The 20,067-nt window shown below is 46.8% G+C and overlaps 1 protein-coding gene across 1 annotated transcript; it reads right to left on the bottom strand.

The window, feature by feature from the left end:
* Positions 1-173: 173 nt before the first annotated feature.
* On the bottom strand, positions 174-17,794 carry NMB (neuromedin B; the record flags this gene model as incomplete). Its single annotated transcript, XM_079699561.1, has 3 exons — positions 174-209; positions 16,835-17,007; positions 17,638-17,794. The coding sequence occupies 3 exons, from the start codon at positions 17,792-17,794 to the stop codon at positions 174-176; spliced, it is 366 nt and encodes a 121-aa protein (XP_079555687.1).
* Between the last annotated feature and the right edge of the window lie 2,273 nt (positions 17,795-20,067).

Genomic DNA, 20,067 nt, shown 5'->3' with positions numbered 1-20,067 from the left:
CTGCATCTGCACTGGCGATATTCCTGGCAACCCAACCAGAAATCACAGTAACGGAGTAACAGAGATGTGAGTCCATGATTTACATCCAGATGGGGCCGCCAGGATCCCATTCAGCACCTTCCCTGGGTGGGCACAATCTAAGCCATGTCATCTTGTCTTCCTGATTAATGGCATCACTTCTGAAGCATTTGCACCAGCACCCTCCTGTACTGAAGAGGAACACACAGAGGAACTGGCCTGCGCAGGGGGACAGATGATAGGGGCATCCTGCCATTCCTAAGTGCTAGGCATCCACAGAGGTAGGCAGGGGCAGGCCCCCCAGTGCCTTTCTCCCTGAAGGGCCTGGGAGGGGTCAGGGTAGTGGTTTTCTCAGAATAACAGCCTCAACCTCACAGAGTGGTCATGACAGTCAAAGGAGATCATAGAATTAAAGTCCAAGTACCATGCCTGGCCCTGGGCTGGACAGTGTTTTTACTCCCCCACCTCCAGCTCTGCCCAAGACCTCACTTCTTAAGTCCCACCCCCCAGGGCTAAGTACTGCTTCCTCTGAGATTCTCTAGTTAGTCTTCATGTTTCAGGCCTTTGAGACCAGTGGCCCTGGAGGGGACACTGTCTGCCTTCAGACTCAGCCAGCCCGAGCACGTGGCCCTTACATCTGAGGTCTCCAGAGGCTGGTGGTTCTTTTTTTTGTTGTTGGCCACACTGCGCGGCATGTGGGATCTTAGTTCCCCATGGGGCTGGGGATGAACCTTCTGTAGGGAATGCCCCTCCCTTCTTTCAAAATGTACATATTATATGCTAGGCATGGTGGGGGACACAAAGTTAAGTCAGCCACTGGTGCTGCCAGAAAGCTCACAGACTGGCAACAGCTCCTGTTTACTAAGTGCTTTCTATGCATTAGGCATCATGCTCAGCATGTGACACAACTGGTCTCATTTAAGAGGAGAGGGGCACTACTGTTCCCATTTTATGGATGAGGAAGATGACGCTTGGAGAGGTTAAATGACATTTCTAAGGTCACACAGTACTAAGTAGCTAGCTTATGAGCCCAGCATGCTGTCACCAGAGCCCCCATTCTACCACGTCACACTGCCTTCTTCACATAGCAACGAAGTACCAGGGAAGGTGGTGTGGGATGGGGACAGCGCCAGGAACAGAGAATGGAGGAGCTGCCCCTCTGCCAGGCTGGAGATGAAAGCTGGCTTGGCTCCAACTCTGGGGCCTTGAACCCCATAGTTCAGTGGTTTACAACCCAGGGTGATTTTGGCTCCCTCCGCTGTCCCCTCCCCAGAGGACCTCTGGCAATGTCTGGGGGCATTTTTCGTTGTCCTAACAGTATTTATCCATACTCTAGTGGATAGAGACAAGGGACGCAGCTAAGCATCCTACAATGCACAGGACAGCTCCCACAACAGAGAACTGTCCAGCCCAGAATATCAAGTGCTGGCATTGAGTAGAGCTAGGGCAAAATTAGGCGGAAACTTCAAAAAGGTGCATTTCAACTCACTGAAACCAAAGGGAAGAAAATATTGCTAAATCACCTATGTACTCTTTGTGCTCTGAGACATTTGCATGTTTTCTAATGTAATTGTCATCTTGTTCCCATTCTTGCATTGAAGACAGCAATGTCCACAGGGTTAAATAGCTATGGTCACATAACTAACATGCCAACAAAGCTGGGACTGCTTCTAGATTTACCTGACCCTAAAGTTCATAATGATTATAGGAGACTGAACTAGGAACTGGACACCTTGGAGATACTGAGTGCGCTGTCACTCAAGATGTTCGAGCTGCCACCAGGATGCTGCAGAGTAGGGGTTCCTAACCTGAGCCCCATGGTTCTCCAAGGGAACCACGGACTTGCATGGGAAAAGGATTACATCCTCATTGTCACTAAGCTCTAACGGCAATTGAGTATTGCCTTCAATTGTAAAAATGCAGGCCACAACATATATTAGTAGTAGCAATACCTGTGATTTTGTTAGCAATAGAAATCACAGCTGTTTTCACATGCCATGAAAATTGTGGCAGGCATCCAAAACAGCAATTACATTCATCACCATTTCAAAATCAATTGTACTAGCAGATCCTATAATTTAATGTGTTAATAGAGAAGCAAATTTGCTACTACATCACACATTTAAAACTACTTCAGTAACTATTTCCATATAATTAATTGGCTTCCTTTGTAATCAAGTATATTTTATTTTTATAGATTTAAAACCCTTGTTTGAGAAGGGAGCCATAGGCTTCTCTAGACTACGGAGGGATCCGTGGCACTGAAATGTGAAGGACCCCTGTTGTAGAGGGATCTAGGGTTAGATGATCTCTACTGTTTCTTCTAGGTATGAAAGTGTATGACTCTGTTTTCTCTAGGAGTGGCTAAAGGCTTGAGAGTACTTAATAAACAAGGATAAAATTCCCAATGTGAATTCTCACTTTGTGAGAATCAAGAATTGACATAAAGCAGATTTCTTGGATCAAATTCCTCCTAGTTATTCTAGCATCAGTTTGCTGCTTCCTGAGGGACAGATGACTCTTGCACAAGCTCTTCCTTTGAAGGATAGGAAGAGCTCACGGCAGAGTCAAGGTGCCTACGGCACTGGAAGACAGGTCAAGGTGACTACGGTATCCACGGCTCTTCTGAGAACGTGTTCCGAGGCATCTCTTTTGTTTCACGGTGTGACCATACCTCCCACTTCTCCACCAAGGCACAGATCATGGATCTGGGGTGGGCATTTGCACAGAGCAGTGAGCTGTACAACATTATGTACACTTCCGCTTCCTCCTCAGTAAAATGAGGTTGATAATAGTGTCTGCCTCACAGGTTTGTGCTCAGTAAGTGCTACTACTGTTTGGGTTTTGTCTTGGTTTGATTTTTTGTTGTTGTTTTTACTATGGATTTTGGCATGTGAGCTGAAATGTTGCCTGCCATATCAGTAAACAAAGGATGTTGTAGCCATCAAGCCATCATATTATGGCCGCCCTAATGGTGCACCGCCCCAAGGAGACTCAGGATGAGAAAGCACAGGACACTGGCCCCAGATAGTGGAGGTGCACATCAAAGGAATGATTTCAGTAAGCCCAGACTCTTGCATCTTCCCATACAGACAAAAGCGCTAAATTCCTTAATTTGAGATAGCTGATTTTCTTTAATTAACAGTAATCTTTTGATGTTCCAACTACCTGGTCTTTTGTTGCAAAAACTCCTATATATCGTGGCTCCCCAATCCCCTCCTTGCCACTTCAGAACAGTTTCTCAGCATTATCTGCGATGCTATGTCCCAAGCTTGAAGTCCTCAGAATGTCTGTCGAATAAAACATACCTCTCGACTTTTAGGTTGTGCAGTATTTTCCGTCCACAGCATCACTGGTCAATTGTCTGCTAGGGACTATGCTATTCAATCATTCATTCATTCATTTAACAAATATTTTTAGAGTGTGCAGTGGGGCAATCACTGTACTGAGTAATGGGGATTACTTGTTAAACACACCAGCTGTGGATTTGCTCTCATAGAACTGATGGTCCAGTATGTGGGCAAGACAGGCAGATTGTTGTAAGAGCTGTGCAGAAGAATGGTACGGAAATAGAAAAACATAGAGCACAGGGTCTGGTTTAGTTTGGGGCCTAGAAGGTTTCCCTGAAAATAGATGAATAGGAATAACTAAGTGAAAAGAGAGGAAGCAGTATGTACAAAGGCCCTGAGTCAGGAGACAGAACGGTATATCGAAGGTACGAAAAAGTCTATTGTGGAGGGAGATCCAATAACCAGGCTGGGAGACACAGCAATGAGGCAGAAAGGCAGCCTGAGACTCAAGCACGGAGGGACTTTTATTCTTTCACTCACGTATTCAGTCAGGCAGCAAATAGGTACTGGGCACTTACTATGTGCAAGGCATTATTTTAGACATTGGGGGACAAAGTGAACAAGACAAACACAGTCCCTATGCCAGGAACTTTGACCTTTGTCCTAAGAACAATGGGAAGGCATGGAACAGTTTTTTGTTTTTTTTTTTTAACATCTTTCTTAGAGTATAACTGCTTTACAATGTTGTGTTAGTTTCTGCTTTATAAGGAATTGAATCAGGTCTACGTACACATATATCCCTGTTATCTCCTCCCTCTTGCGTTTCCCTCCCACCCTCCCTATCCCACCCCTCTAGGTGGTCACAAAGCACTGAGCTGATCTCCCTGTGCTATGCGGCTGCTTCACACTAGATATCTATTTTACATTTGGTAGAGTATATATGTCCATGTCACTCTCTCACTTCGTCCCAGCTTACTGTTCCCCCTCCCCGTGTCCTCAAGTCCATTCTCTAAGTCTGCATCTTTATTCCTAACCTGCCCCTAGGTTCTTCAGATCCACTTTTTTCTTTTTTCTTTTTAGATTCCATAAATATATGTACCATACGGTATTTATACAGTATAATAAGGTCAAACCAAGAAAATATATTGCAGATAATGAAAGCCAGGCTTCTCCCTGTCATAGAAAGAAGTTTACAAACAAGAAAAAGGTATAGACTATAATAATGTCCCTATGTGCTGGACTGGCATTCAAGGTTTCAGTATGAATGCATAGATACAGGAAAAAAATTGTGTGTGTGTGTTTGTGCACACGCACGTGCATACACACACAAGGATTAGTGTATATGCAATCAACCTTTTAACCCTCCCAATGACCAAAGCTAGAATGCTTTGAGCAACAAAATAATGATAGTGTTGGATTTCAACCCTTAAATATATATCTAGATATAGTTATAGATATCTATATCTATAACTATATCTAGATATATAGATATATATGCATCCCCTGGAGTCCATGTGGATATACATAAAGTGAATAAATGGGGAAGAAGGAACAACTCTTCCCTTCCAAAGGATTCCAATTAGTAAAAGTAGATGGAATGAAGAAAATAGAAGGTCACAATTAGAACATCTTCGTAATAATTGCTGTAGGCACAATCCACAGTGGATGCTAAAATTAAGGGGCAATACTTTAAGAAACAGCAGAATGTATGCACAGTGTCAAAGTATTGTCTCTGAAATAAGCATTTATTAATTACAAAGAGAAAAATAGTAACTTAATAGACAAGAAACATGGCAGAAACTACCTGAACCAAGGATCAAGTCACTTGTAAAAGGACTTATTGACATATTGTTCCCCCTGATAGTATGCATTAAGAAGGGCAAGAATGCATAACCTCACTCTCATCTTGAGAAAACACTAGATAACCCCAGATTGAGGGCCATTCTATAAAACCTCTAGCCAGTGTCATGGTCAAAAGTGTCAAGGTCATGAAAGACAAGAAGAAATTGAGGAAGCATCCCAGATTGGAGGAGGCTAGAGAGGCAAGGCAACAAAACACAATGTGGGATCCTGGATTAGAACTCGGGCAGAATAAAGGACAATAGTGGAAAAATGGTAAAATCCCAAAATGTTGATATGTAAAAGACAGAATATTTGGGATTTCATCACACTGTACATGAGAGTGGACCCAAGCCTTACATTAGTGTTTAGATTGTAAAATCTGGAGTTTTTCGGTGTCCTTGCATAGTTACTAAAGATTACAAAATATTTCAAACTGCCAAGAAAATAGAGGGGATTTCCTAGAAAAATTTATCTGAGTTAGAAATAAAGTTGTAACTTTTCCACTGTCCCGATAATGCTGTCCACTCCTTGTAACCTACATAGGCCTTAGAGGAGGAAGGAAGGGAGGGAGGGAGGGAAGGAGGGAAGAAGGGAGGGAGGGAGGGAGGAAAAGGGAGGGAGGGAAGGAAGGGGAAGGAGGGAGTCAAGGAGAGAAGGAGGAAAGGACAGAAGAAAGGAAAGAAAGAAAAGGAAAGAAGGAAGTACACTGTTGAGGTAGCTGAGGTGTCCCATTGCTTCTCTTCTGTGTGGCTCAGCCTCATTAGGTTAACACAGTCTTACAAGTTACTGTAAAATGGTTGAGTTTTGTCTACATCAAGGGACCTTGGAAACTCCAAGGCCTGTAGCAAATGAAGGGGAATTTCAATTCCAGCACCATGAATGTCTTCTAGAAAGACTCACTGCTAATCTTGAAGCACTATACACTTGACCCTTGCACAGTGTGGGAGTTGGGGCGCCACCCTTCCCCGCCATGGAAAACCCAGGTATAACGTGTAGTTGGCCCTCCGTATACTCAGCTTCTCCGTATCCGAGGTTCCACATCCACATATTCAACCAACCTTGGATACTGCAGTATTTACTAGTCATAGAAATCTGTGTATAAGTGGACACCAGCAGTTCAAACCCATCAGCTGTATAAGAGAAGGAAGCTATTAAACGCGGTTACTCACCAACCACCGCTAAAAAGTCTCTCTGTGCAGACATCTCAAATCCATCGCTAACCTCCTCACAATAGCCAGAAATGAAAGTGTGCTCGTGCCTCCTGCTCCTGCTCTCCCAACTACCACCCACTTCCACACCGGCTTCAGGCTGTCCGTTTGGAACTTCTTGCCACTCTTTCCTGCCCTTGACATTCTTTTAGGTGTGATTCACAGGAAGTGAATGACTGTGATGAGGCAGTGAGAGTGAATCTCTGTGGGATCCGCTCTGAATCCTGTAACTCACACCCCAAAGACAGCCCAGGGCACTGAGCCCAGCAGGGTTGCTCCTGGACTTAGAGAGGCAGCCGAGGTGACCATACCCAAGGCCACCAGAACCCAAATGCAAATAAGTCACCTGCCTTTGTAAGGATGCCACTGAATAATCAAAGTACATTTATTTCTGAATTCCTAGTCAGGATCGTGAAAGAGAAATAGTACCTCTTAGGTGATAGAAACAGTAGTAAAATACAGTACAGAGGAAGGTCATTTGAATGATAACAAGACAAAAGGTACAACAGCAAATGAAAAATAGCAACTTTAAATACAAAGTGAAGCAGTTAAGAAATTTTGTTAATAAGAAAAATACATGTCCCGTCTTTATTACATGCTGTACAAAATAAAATATTGCACCTTTAAGTCATATAATAAATATATACAAAGAGTATTGTACAAATGACCTCTCTTTTAATTTAAAAAGCCTTCAACAATCAAGTGTGATTGATGATGAACAGCTCACAGGCTGGTTTGTCCTCGTCACGTTCCCGCACACCCATTCCCAACCATCAGACCCTCCACGTCCAGTAGTGCTCATCCCAGTGTCAGTGAGGCTGCAGTTAGAACAAGAGACCTGGTGCTCAGGATATGGCAGACAGACTCAGCAAGCTTGTCCACAGACAAATCCAAAGCCAGAACGCACTGCTCACTTAGGAGTGACCAGGGACTAGGGCCAGCACACCTGCTTCAGGTAACTTTGCTGCCGACAGGCTATAGGCAACATGCGCACAGGCAGCTGGGACCCCGAATAAAGAAGTATGACCACTTATTTGGGGTTGTGTGCCATCCAAAGCCATAACTGGTAGAATGTAAGGTAAGATCCCCTAATCAAATCAGCTTTAGAACTTACAATTAAATACTAGTTCCCAGCTCCTTCAGCAGCAATATGTTCTCCAAACTTTACCTCCACCCTGACGTCATCACTAATGCCAGCATTGGCACGATCCAAACCCAAACCAATTCTGACCTAACCCTAATCCATAAAGCCAACTCTAGCCTTAACAATAAGTTAACCTCCATTTTTCTCACCTAACCCAAGGCTAAAACTAAAATGAACCTTAAACTTATTCACCAAATCCTAACTCTAACTCCTCATCCTAACTGTACCTCCCAGTCTAACGCTAATTTGCTTTGGATTTACTGACAAATCAGTTCAAATTAAAACAGTTATTTACTGTAAACAGCTCTTTTCAGCTATCATGTTTCATAGTTAGATTACTTTCTCATAATTTTTCCAAAATAAAAATCCTTAGGGATACTATCTTATGCATAAATTCGGTCTAACAAGGCTTTGGTTTTTCTGTTTGTGTGCAAGAGAATAGTGCTGAGAAAAGTCTCATTCACAGCTCTCAAAAGAACGCTTTGAATATACTTCAAAATCAGTAGAAGAGGTTAACTTTCCGTCTCCTTTAATTTCCAAGATGCCTCATTTGGTCACAGGTCGATTTCCGTACTTGTGAAAATGGCAGCAATGTTTACTCAGTGTTTTCTTCCCTAAGTTCTCTAAGAGCAAGGACAAGATGCCATTCCCCCAGGATGCCTGGATCAGTCAGGGTCACAAGCCTGTCCAGAGTGATTGTCTCCTTTTCACGTTTAGTAAGGGTCCATAAAAATGCCATTAGAGCCAACATCTTAACGACTACTGGCCAGAGCTTCTCAAATGTAAATGCCTTATAAACCCGTTGCAACCCTAAAACTGAGAGAAGTCATCAGTTGCCGTGTTTCCCAAGTCTTCAGGATGTCCTACTCTGTACTAGCCTATAAATCACAGGAAGAGGCAGCTCGTGACAGTGCACAGGTGATCTTGGTGATTTCCTGATTAGAAGGACAGAACGAGGTCCCAAGTGCACTGGCGCACCTGCTGCGGTATTTCATGTTAGTCCTGGAACATACCATTTACAAGAGTTGGAATTAAAAAACCGGCCATGGGGAAATGACAGTACCCAATTTTAATAGTGGTGATTTTGCATTGACTTCTGCCTGATTGTAGAATCTAGAGGGTTTTTTGTAAAGAAATATATGTCTTTGTGCCAGCTACATGGGGAAGAGAGCTTTTACATTTTGCTTCATCTTCACAGCGGCATTAGGACCCCCCTGCAAAGTTTTATCCTTCTTGACACGATTGACAGCACCTTTGTTTGTAGAGGTCTAGTGAACACAAATTAAGATGTTTTACAAACGTACAGTAGTGAGTTGTGTCTGTGCAGCCTCCTGCAAAAAAAAAAAAAATCCATTTAACACATAGCTCATTAGAGATCTAGTTACAAAAAGAAGTGCATGATTTTATGAAAAGCAGAAACTGAGATCACAGAGGGAAGCGAAGAAGCTAGGCTTGGGTTAGGGCCACTGCTTGGCACTGGAGTCAGAAGTGCCCTGGACTCACTTCTTAGCTGGGCCAAGTGGCTTCTCGATGCCCTCAGGGGACATCACAGCCCTTCAGGCCACCTGCTCCTCCCAGTGCTGACAACAGCACTAGCTTCTGGGGTGTCATGAACCCCAGGGAAAACTTATCAAAGCAATGGACCTCTCCCTAGAAAAATATATATGATTACATTGCCCACATAACTTCAGGGCATTTACACACCTGTCCAATCCCATCCAAGGAAGCCTTGTCTGAGGGGCTGAAACTCCAAGGCAGAAAGAGGCTGTGGAGAGGCTCCCAGTGCTCGTTAGAAGGCCACTGACCACCCTACTCAGTCAACTATTTTTTTCTCTACAGGACACCAAGTTGCACCCACATCAAAGCAGCTACTCTCCTGATGTCCCAAGACACCACATCCGTTCAGAATGGCCCTGCGGACGAGGCCCTGAAAAGGTTGGCTCCATGCGGTCCGGTTTGCACAAGGCTTCGGGGTGGTCGCAATACCTGAGAGGGGTACATACTATCACAGGAAGGCCCCAGGCAGTGCCGCCAGGAAGAGGGTTTCTTTCCCGGCTCGCAGCGTCTCTCAGCCACCGTCTTGCAGCTCCTCGTGTGGACACAGTCCACCTTCTGAGACTGGAAGCCCTGACCACAGGCTGTTGTACCAGGGCCTCCAAGGGCCTGTGTGCCAACATGCGTCACAAGCCCCCGACGAGCGGTTCCTCCAAAAGGTGGGTCTGAAATGAGAAAAACAAACAAAAAGGTGGACAATGGGAGAAAGTGGGGTGTCACTTCTTGCTGGGATCAAGCCTTTTACTGTACTGTACTTTCAGTATAGCAAAGGCTTGACAATTATGAACTTATTCAACAGGAAACTCATCTGAATTGTTCCTGGCTGACTAAGCAAAGTGGTGGAGGAATCACAACCTCAATAGAGGCAAGCAAACCACGTGTTTCCATGAGCCTCCAGCACCACATCAAGGCACGCACCTCAAAAGACACACTCTCCTGATGAGCTGGAGCAGATCGATTTAGGCAAGGAAGAGGAGAATGACACATTTGTTAACAAACTGTAAGCTCCGTTTATACAAGCACTTGAAATATATTCTGGTATGAGTATGAATTTGTTTGTGAGCAATCTTCTCCACTAAGAGGAGTGCTCTAGTTTACATTTAGGACACACTGGGCTTCCCTGGTGGCGCAGTGGTTGAGAGTCCGCCTGCCAATGCAGGGGACACGGGTTCGTGCCCCGGACCGGGAAGATCCCACATGCCGCGGAGCGGCTGGGCCCGTGAGCCATGGCTGCTGGGCCTGTGCGTCCGGAGCCTGTGCTCCGCAGCGGGAGAGGCCACGGCAGTGAGAGGCCCGTGTACTGCAAAAAAAAAAGAGTATTTGGTATAATACCTACTACTGAGGATGGCATCATGATAAATCATAATTTAGTAGGAACTGTCCATTATGAGAGGTGTTATAGAGGACAGATGATGCCACTTTCAGGTGGTCATAGTCACTACTGAGGTGGCAGAGGTTGTGTGCTGCCCTAGGGTGGGGCCGGTACCTCCTGTCATCACAGCCGGACTCAGAACGGTTGGGGTGTTGACAAATTATATGCTGCTGCTGCTGCTGCTGCATCCTCACAGCGCGACCCAGGCAACGTCCAGGACACTGGAACAAAAGCACAATGCAGTATAAACAACATCGTGAGCTCATGCATGCTGGGGTTCCAAAACCATGTGCTGCAGCGGCATTGCTGAGGACTAGCTACAGGGGATCAGCTGTCCCCGAGGGAAGTTAAGGAGGATGGAAGCCCAGCTCTAAGGACCAGACAGCCCTCCTTCAGAGCCAGAAGTTTCCTTTCCTCCTCTTTTCCCCCAGAAACTTAGACCACCTCTGGACAGAAGGGGAAGGCACAGGGCCAATCTGTAATTGACCAGGCTTAGGTTCAGAAATGACTATGCTTAAAACCATAAGCCATGGGCAAGTTTGGGTTTTCCTGCTCAGAGCAAAAATGAAGGCTATGTGTTGAGGTGAGTTCAATTACAGAAAAAAAATATTTTGACATGCAGTTCTTAAATTTTTCTGTACTCATGACACCTATTAATTTTTCCTGTAATTTGTTTTATGCTTGAAAAGGTCTTTCCCATCCTGATAGTTCTAGTCCAGTTTAATTACTTTTACACTGAGCACTTGAATCAAGTCAGAATTTATTCTGAGGTACGCTGTGAGTTTGGGCTCTCATTTTACTTGTTTTTCTTACATTAGTTGACCAGTTTCCCTCATACAATCTTTTTTTTTCCCTAACAACATTATTGTGATATAATTCACATACTGTACAAGTCACTGTTTAACAGATACAACTTAATGGTTTTTAGAGTTGTGCAACCATCACCACAATCAATTTTAAGACATTATCACCATCCCCAAGAGAAACCCTGTACCCTTTAGCATCTACTCCCAATTCCTCTCATGGCCTCTCCCCCTCAGGTCTAGATAACTGTTCAGCTACCTTTTCTCTAGAGATTTACCTATTGTAGACACTTCATATAAATAGAATCATACAATATGTGGTCTTTTGTGTCTGCCTTCCCTCCATGACCATAATGTCTTTAAGGTTCATCACCTTGTAATACATATTAGTACTTTATTCTTTTGAATGGCCAGATGATATTCCATTGTACAAATACACCACATTTATCTATCTGTCAGTTATTTCCAATTTTTGGAGTTGTATTATGGGTTTGATTTGAGTTATTCCCAGTTTTTGGTTCTTATAAATAATGCTGCTATAAACATTCATGTACAAGTTTTTGTGTGAACCTGTTTTCGTTTCTCTTCGGTACATACCTAGGAGTAGAATTACTGGGTCATATGGTAACCCATACATTTAACCTTTTGAAGAACTGTCAGACTGTTTTCCAAAGTGGCTAGACCATTTTACATTCCCGCTTGCAAAGTATTAAGGTTCCAATTTCTCCATGTCCTCATCAACACTACTCTCTCTCTTTGTGATTAGCATTTCCCTAATGAGTAATGATGCTAAGTATCTTTTCCTGTTCTTATTGGCCATTTGTAAGTCTTTATTGGAGAAATGTCTATTCAGGTCCTTTTCAATATTTTAATTAGTTTATTTGTGTTTTTATTATTGAGTATGAGTGTTCTTTATATATTTTAGAAACAAGTTCCCTTTCATATATATGATTTTAAAATACTTTCTCCCACTCTGTGGGCTGTCCACTTTCTTGATCATGTCCTTCATAGCAAAAATAGTTTTTAATTTTGATGTGGTCCAATTTATTTTTGTTGTTGTTGTAGCTTATGTTTTGGTGTCATATCTAAGAAACTGTCTCCTAATCCAAAGCATGAAGATTTATGGCTACATTTTCTTCCAGGAGCTTTATTGTTTTAGCTCTTAAGTTTAGGTCTCTGATGAATTTTGACTTAATTTTTTGTATATGTTGTAGGCTAGGAATCCAGGTTCTTTCTTTTGGATGTGGCTATTCAGTTGTCCTGCACCATTTGCTGAGGAGATTATTCTTTCCCCATTGAATGGTCTTGTCACCTTTGCAGAAAATCAGTTGACATAGATACATGGATTTATCTCCAGACTTTCAACTCTCTTTCATCAATCTATGTGTCTATGCTATGCGAGTACCACACTCTCATGATTATTACAGTTTTGTAGTCAGTTTTGAAACTGAGAAGTCTGAGCCCTCCAACTTTGTTCTTTCTCTAGATTGTTCTGGCTATACTGGGTCCTTTATATTTCCATATGAATTTTAGGATCAGCTTGTCAATTTCTGCAAAGAAGCTGGGATTTTGAAAGGGATTGTGTTGAATCTGTAGATCAAGTGTAGACATTATGAGGTCTCTAAAATTATTACATGTTTTCAAACTAGAAATAAAAAGGCCACTGAAGTATCCTACAGATTTTAATTTATAACAAAGTGAATACCAATATCTAATAACACATGTACAGAAAAATTTCTTTGGGATCCTTTTTCCTAAGTGTAAAGGGGCCTTGAACTCAAAAAGTGAGAAAACCACTGTGGTTTATCCCCAGTGGTGATGGGTCCATTTCTTGCTGTGACCTCACAGTGCCCCACTGTGATGTACTTCACAAAAACTGTATAAAAGAGCCCAGCTGGGCCAAGGTTTTTGGTCCTTAGAGCCCAGGAAGCTGCTTTTGGTGACCTGACGGCCTTGGACCCACAGTTAGCTTGTTTTTTCCTTGTTTCTGCAATTTTGTTGATTTTTTTCCTCTTTTCTCTAGCCTTTTTTATTTTTCTCATTTTTATTTCTTCTTTGCCTTTTTCTCCTTTTTATTTTTTTCTCTCTTTATCATTTCTTTTAAAGTTTTAAATTTTTTCTTCTTTAGCACTGCTAGTTAGTGCTGTCAGTCAGTGTAGTTAGCAGGCCACCATGATGGAGGGCCGCACAGCCAACTCCGCTGACAAGGAGGCTCATATTGATGAGTACGAGATCCTCCACACCATTGGTGAAGGCAGCTTCGCTAAAGTGAAGCTGGCCCGGCACATTCTGACCGGGACACAGGTGGCTGTGAAGATCATTAAGAAAGGTTGGCAGAGCTTCTCAACTTCCCAGGCAGTTTACCGGGAAGTGTGCTGTATGAAGGCTCTGAATCACCCCAATATTGTAAAACTGCTGGGGGTGATTGACACGGAGGAGACAATGTTCCTCGTGATGGAGTACCTCAGTGGGGGGGACATGTTCAGCTACCTAGTGAACCATGGCCGTATGACAGAGGCGGAGGCCCGACGCCCGTTCCAGCAGCTGGTCTCCGCCCTGCAGCACTGCCACCAGAGGGGCATCGTGCACAGGGACCTGAAGCTACCAAACCTTCTCTTGGATGCCAACATGAATATAAAACTGACAGACTTTGGCCTCAGCCACAAGTGTGATGAGAGTGGCAAACTGGACACGATCTGCGGCACACTCCCGTATGCTGCCCCGGAACTCTTGCGGGGGCAGAGCTACAGCGGCCCTGCGTTGGACGTGTGGAGCCTGGGTGTAGTTCTCTACAGCATGGTAACTGGGTGCCGGCCCTTTGTGGGAGAAGACGTCCGGGAGATGCGGGAGCAAATCCTACGAGGGCAATACCCCATCCCACCTTACCTGTCTTTGGAGATAAGGGCTCTATTACAAAAAATGATTGCCCTCAACCCCAGTGACAGAGGCACCTTATCTGAACTCATGAGGCATCCATGGGTGAACATGGGCCAGAAGGAGTCACTCCAGCCACCCTGTGAAGAGGACCCGGAGGTGACCATGGTGAGGACTCTGGGCTTAACTTGCGAGCAGATCCAGGACCCAGTAACAGGCAGTGTGAGCTCCATGAAACCAATGGTGGGGTCCTCCATCATAACTGTGAGGCCCTTCTCTTCCGGGGACCTCAGTGGCAGTGAACTTGAGGCTTCTTTAAGCCCCGAGTTGTCCACCCTGAAAGCCAGATGGCTCTACCAGGGAGAAAATGGGCAGCTGCAGGAAGACCAGCAGGCAGGGCAGAAGACCAGTGAGCCTGCCTGTCCCCCACCCAGCCTGGAGTCGAGGACTGCCACCCCCAGCCCAGCCCACCAGTGTGGCCCTGGGACATCCCCGTCCACCAGCAGCAGGATTGGAGCCCCAGAGGGAACCAGCTGCCCCCCGGGTGTGTCCAACACTGGAAGGTCCTCCCACGCTGGGCAGCCTGAGAGTATGTCCTCATCCACTCCCTCTGGCCACATACAGAAAAAGCAAGGGGTGGCTAGGAGAATCTGCAACTTTATATCTAGACATCTTTGTTGCAAGCTGAGGTGTCATCATAAAGTGAAACCACCTGAACCCCATGGATGACCCGAGGCAGGCTGTGACATGCCCTGGGACCCGGTCCAGTTGAAGATGACTCTGTTCTCTGCACGGCCTTCAGAAACATCGTATCTAAGACCCTGGCCAGCTCAGAGGATGGTCCGGAGCAGCCCGGGCCACCGAAAGAGAGGCCACCGTGGCTGCAGGTCCGCCCCTCAACCCCCACCTGGGTGAAACTTCAGAGACTGGACTGTCATTCCTGGGGCATGTCTCCCCTCCCCCACTCTTCTGTCTTCCGTGTTGGTGGGGGAGGGGGAGAGTTCTTGTTCCAAGAACTCCTTGGTTCTTCCAATTCTAGTTAATAAACTTGATGCTCCAGAAAGATGTATCACACTCTGCTTTGCATCGTCCCTGCACAGAATTGGGGCTGTGCATTTTCCAGTTAGACAAGTGTGTAGCCATGTAGTGCTTGGAATTAATCAGAACAACTAAGGGGAAGTGACCTAAGAGAATTAGCACAATGACTCCCAGCAGCAACAACTGCTGCACTGCAGGGCAGAAATGCAGAAAGTGTCAAATACCTTCCTGCACTAACATTCCCGAACATTTTCAGAAGGGCCGAGGGAAACTCTTGGTCTGTGCAGCCTGTGTTAATTACATCAGAGAGGCCCATAAAAGGATAAGAAGGTCCTGTGAACCAGCCTGTGCGCGGTGTGGTAAGGTCCCCGTGCAGCTGAGTTTCATGACTGTCACGCAGCAGTTGGGCTCTCCTCTTCCCCCGTGCGGAGGGGCCCTGATGCATGGGTTTATTTTATTTTTCTGATGTGCACCATTTTAAAAGTCTTTATTGAATTTGTTACAATATTCCTTCTGTTTTATGTTTTGGTTTTTTTGGCCGCGAGGCACGTGGGATCTTGGTCCCCGACAAGGGATCCAACCCGCACCCCCTGCACTGGAAGGCGAAGTCCACCACCGGACCGCCAGGGCAGTCTCCTTTTTAATTTCATTGTTTTGATGCATGGGTTGGATTACGGGGACTGGATGATTATACTAAATGATCATACTATCAAAACACTAGATTTGTCAGCGTTCCCTGGTTCCCTGGTTCAATAAGCCCTTGAACACACGGGTGAGTGGAGCAGGGGCTTCTTCCCAGAGGCCTCTCTCTGGGGGCACATGGTGTCGGAGGCATCACCTGCACAGTCCCATTGGCTCTCGTGCGCTTACAGGTCACTTGCCGACTGCGGAATCCTTCACCGCAAGACACAGAGCACTCTGACCACATGCCCGTGAACCACCTAAGAACAAATACTCCAGGAGCTTATTAGTAAGGACGGGTAGGACAGCTCGTACAGGAAGTGCCTTCCAAAGGAAAAATCGATCCTAACATGATGACTGTTTCAGGGCCCTCACACATCTCTCTGGGAATGGGCAGCAGCACAGATAACTCCCAGCCATATGCTCAGATTTTCTTTTACTCAGAGAAGCAACAGAATCACCACGTAGAGACAACCAATATAGGGGCGGGATAGAGCCGTCTTCAAGTATGTAAGGAGCCATGACTTGTGTGGCTTTGAGAAACCCTGCCACTGTTTACTGAGGCAGATGAGAGACTGGGAAGAGCACTGGTCAAGGTGAACAAGGTCTAGACTCTGTCTTGGCTGCTAACTCTTTTCAACCCTTCTCTGAGCCTCAGGGTCCCAACAGGCACATACAGGGCATAGCAAAGGTGGACAGCTGTGGTGGGGCAAGTCTGTAGACTGGGGTGGAGGTAGGGGAAAGTCCTGCTGGATAATCCCAGGCTGAGTTTAGACTGGGCAGTGGGTGAGGGGAACGTCTTCCCCTACTTTTTGTTCCATGGGGTTTGCTGGGAAGGTCAGCTTTCTTTGTTCAGAATCCTCTCCGTTTGAGCTCTAGATCACAGGGAGAGCCTAGAATCGCTGACTGTCTTGGGTGGGCCTATCACACCCTGGCTGGGCACTCACACCATAAGCCCAATGCTGGATCCAGGGGCAGCCCTGGCTGAGCCTCTCCCGGGCCTGGCTCACCTGGGTGTGAGGTGCTGGGTGGCTGAGGCTCATGCCGAGAGCTTTCTTTTGCAGGAGGATCCTGAGCAGATCATGACTCAGCTGCAGTCTCTGGTCCCACAGGGAGATTTGGGGAGCTGTCCCCAATAGGGATGGGCTGGGGGGCTCCAGACTCTTCTTGCCCATGAAGTGACCTAGAAAGGAGGTGCCGAGGCACAAGGAAGTCAGGGAGCAAGGATCCTATCCCAGTAGGAAAGCTCCCCATCTCTCCCACTTTTCAGTTCTCATGGCAAGAAGATACACAACCTCCCTCCTCCTCGTCACCAGGAGCTACAAAGACCGCGGGTGGTGGCAAAGCCTGTACCTCAGCTTTTCCTGAGCAGGTAGATGGGGTGGAGGGGATGGCACAGCTGGAAGGAGGGTGGGATGCCCCAGGGCCAGGAAGAAACTCTGCCAGTTGTCCTGTCTGCTTAGAAGAGGGACGGGGAACGGCAGAGAAGGAAGTGGAGAACAAGAGGTGTCTGGAAGATGGAGGTGCAGAGAGAAGACACACCAGAGGTTAGAAGATTCAGTAGAGTCTTGTCTAAGAGAAGGGGCACGGGCTGGCAGGTAGATTTAGGATCCAGCCCCAGCTCCCCTTTAAACTGGCTGGGTGAGTGATTTAACCAAGTCATTGGGTCTGGGTCTCAAGTTCCCCATCTGTTAGATGAGTTCCAGGGTCCCCTCTAGCCTGGACACTAGTGTCCATGGCTGAGGGGAGGCCAGAGAAGGAAAATGGGGTCAGAGCAGGGTGGGGGGCGCTTGCCCATACCGCGAAGACTTACCGGTGGCCCAGAGATTGCCCCGCGGTTGCCCTCGGATCTTGCTGGCCCGGCTGCGGGGCTCCGGGAGATGCCAGCTAAACGGGGCGGCGCCGGCAGCGAGCTGAGCGAAGAGCAGAAGGCCTCCGAGCAGCCGAGCGTCCCGCGCCCGCAGGGTCATGGCTGGGAGCCGGCCGCGCCTCAGTTCAGGTGCACTTAGCCACGGCTCAGGTCCCTGACGCGCCCCTGGAGGCGGAGCCTGCCCCGAAGATCCCGCCCCCGGCGCGCTCGTTGCCGCTCCTGCCCCGCCCTCCTCCGACCCTCCTGTCCTCGCCAGACCTTGGGCGGGCGTCTCGGTCAGGGGCCCCCTCCACAGCCTGCACTGCCGCACTCCTAACCCCACGTGGGCACCGCTTCCTCAGGGCGTTCGGGCCCAAGCCCACCACCTTCAAGTTGGGGACCTGGGCAAAGCCGGCCCCCCTAGCCCTCCCTCACCGTTCCCAACGGCTTTCGGCCAACGAGCGGTTCCTTCACCTCTGTGCCTCTTTCTAAGGGTAGAAAAGGGACGCCTCCTGTGTAACACAGGCGTTACAGTGCCCAGCATAGTGCCAGGCACCAGAGGAGCTCCATAAAATGCCAGTCGGCCCTTCCCTCCTGGGGAATCTGACCGGGTTCACCCAGCTCTCTGCCTTCTCACAGCCGGCACTCACCAGGTGCTGTGGAAATCACAGCAGGTGCTCAGGGCAGAAGTGCAGAACGATGGATAGCCGAGCCCTCCCCTCCCCCACCCTCCCCTCACAAATGGGCGCCCAGCTTGGGAGAGACTGGCTTATCAGTTGGCCAGGATGCAGATCTTTAGGTCAGGGGAGTGAAAAGAGCACTGGACCAAGAGTCCATATACAAGCTGTGTGACCTCACTGACCCTCACCTTCTTCAATTGTAAAATGGCAATAACCACATTGCCCTATTTTTAATAGTTTTACATTTTTTAGCCCAATTATTTTGTGGCAGGAAGCAACAGTCCTATAGGACTCCCTCTCAAAGTCAGCACTCTCCTCCTCCAAAGGAGCTGTCCAGACTTGTCTTGGAAAGAAATTTTAGGTCAGTGGCAGCACTTAATGAATAGAAGACACTGTGCTCCAGATTGATTGATTGATTTGTTCATTCGTTCGTTCATTCATTCGTTCATTCATTCATTCATTTATTTTTGCCATATGCGGGCCTCTCACTGTTGTGGCCTCTCCCGTTGCGGAGCACAGGCTCCGGACGCGCAGGCTCAGCGGCCATGGCTCACGGGCCCAGCCGCTCCGCGGCATGTGGGATCTTCCCGGACCGGGGCTCGAACCCGTGTTCCCTGCATCGGCAGGCGGACTCTCAACATTTATTTTTGCTTAAATGTTTACTAAACATCAATGTTCAGAGCACTATGTCAGGCACAGGAGGGCAGGGACACAAAGATAGTGCCCTGCTCCCACAGAAGTTTCCCATCTCATTAGAGAGACAGAGTACAAAAGGAGTGAATGATGGAGGAGCAGGGTACCGACCAACCCCTGGGCCTTGGACTCTTCTCAGAAACACTGCATATTGTGGCTGTGACCGAACCTACTCCCCAGTCTGGCTCAAAAACGGTACTTGCTATTATTACTCTTGCCATATCTAGCTCAGCAAGGCCTGCTAGCTCTGGATCACCATCTTAAAAGGGGAAGCGTGTATGAGAAGCTGGTTGTCATGCTGAGCTCCCAGAAAGAACGACACACAGGACAAGGACATTCCATTTCCGGCCCAGGCTTTTTTCCCAATCTCCTTGCTTCTCATCTCCCACCCTGGCATTTACACCTCTGTATTCTTGTCACTGCTTAGCCATGGTGTACAGATATAGCTCTTATCACCTTCCCATAATAATCATTCCCTTTTCAACCCCCTCCCTGTCCTCTGCATCAATCACAGCACCCATCCTATCTTCTCTGGTCCTCAGTCATAGAAATTAGGAGGTGGTACTGAGTGCTGCCTCACTTAAATGCTTGAAGGAATCTTATTTGGTAGGTTTATCTCTCCTCATTTTATAGCTGGAAGCTGGCTCAGAGGTTGAGTCACTTGCCCAGACGTCACACTGGAATCAGACTTCGGGTTTGTTCAGATCACTCTGTCAGGCCCCCAGAGTCATCAGGGACAGATGCTGCTTTCCCTAAACCACACCCACTCCCGTTTTACCTTCCCATTTAAATATCAAGTTGGTTTAGATTTCTCAAGGGGGAGAGGGAGCAGGCACTAACTGAGAGTTTCACCTCTCTTCTGCAGGTGACCTTGGGACCTTGGTTCTGCTCTGACAGGTTCATTTATACATAAGCAAGCCTCCTCTGACATAGCCTGCACTCGCAGCTCCAAGCACAGCTGTGAAAATGACCCCAGATGCCCCTACAATCATTTTATCTGTCAGCCTAGCACAGGAAAAAA

Source organism: Hyperoodon ampullatus (assembly GCF_949752795.1).
Source record: "Hyperoodon ampullatus genome assembly, chromosome: 3".
Classification (NCBI taxonomy): domain Eukaryota; kingdom Metazoa; phylum Chordata; class Mammalia; order Artiodactyla; family Ziphiidae; genus Hyperoodon; species Hyperoodon ampullatus.
This window is presented reverse-complemented; position numbering and strand designations above follow the sequence as displayed.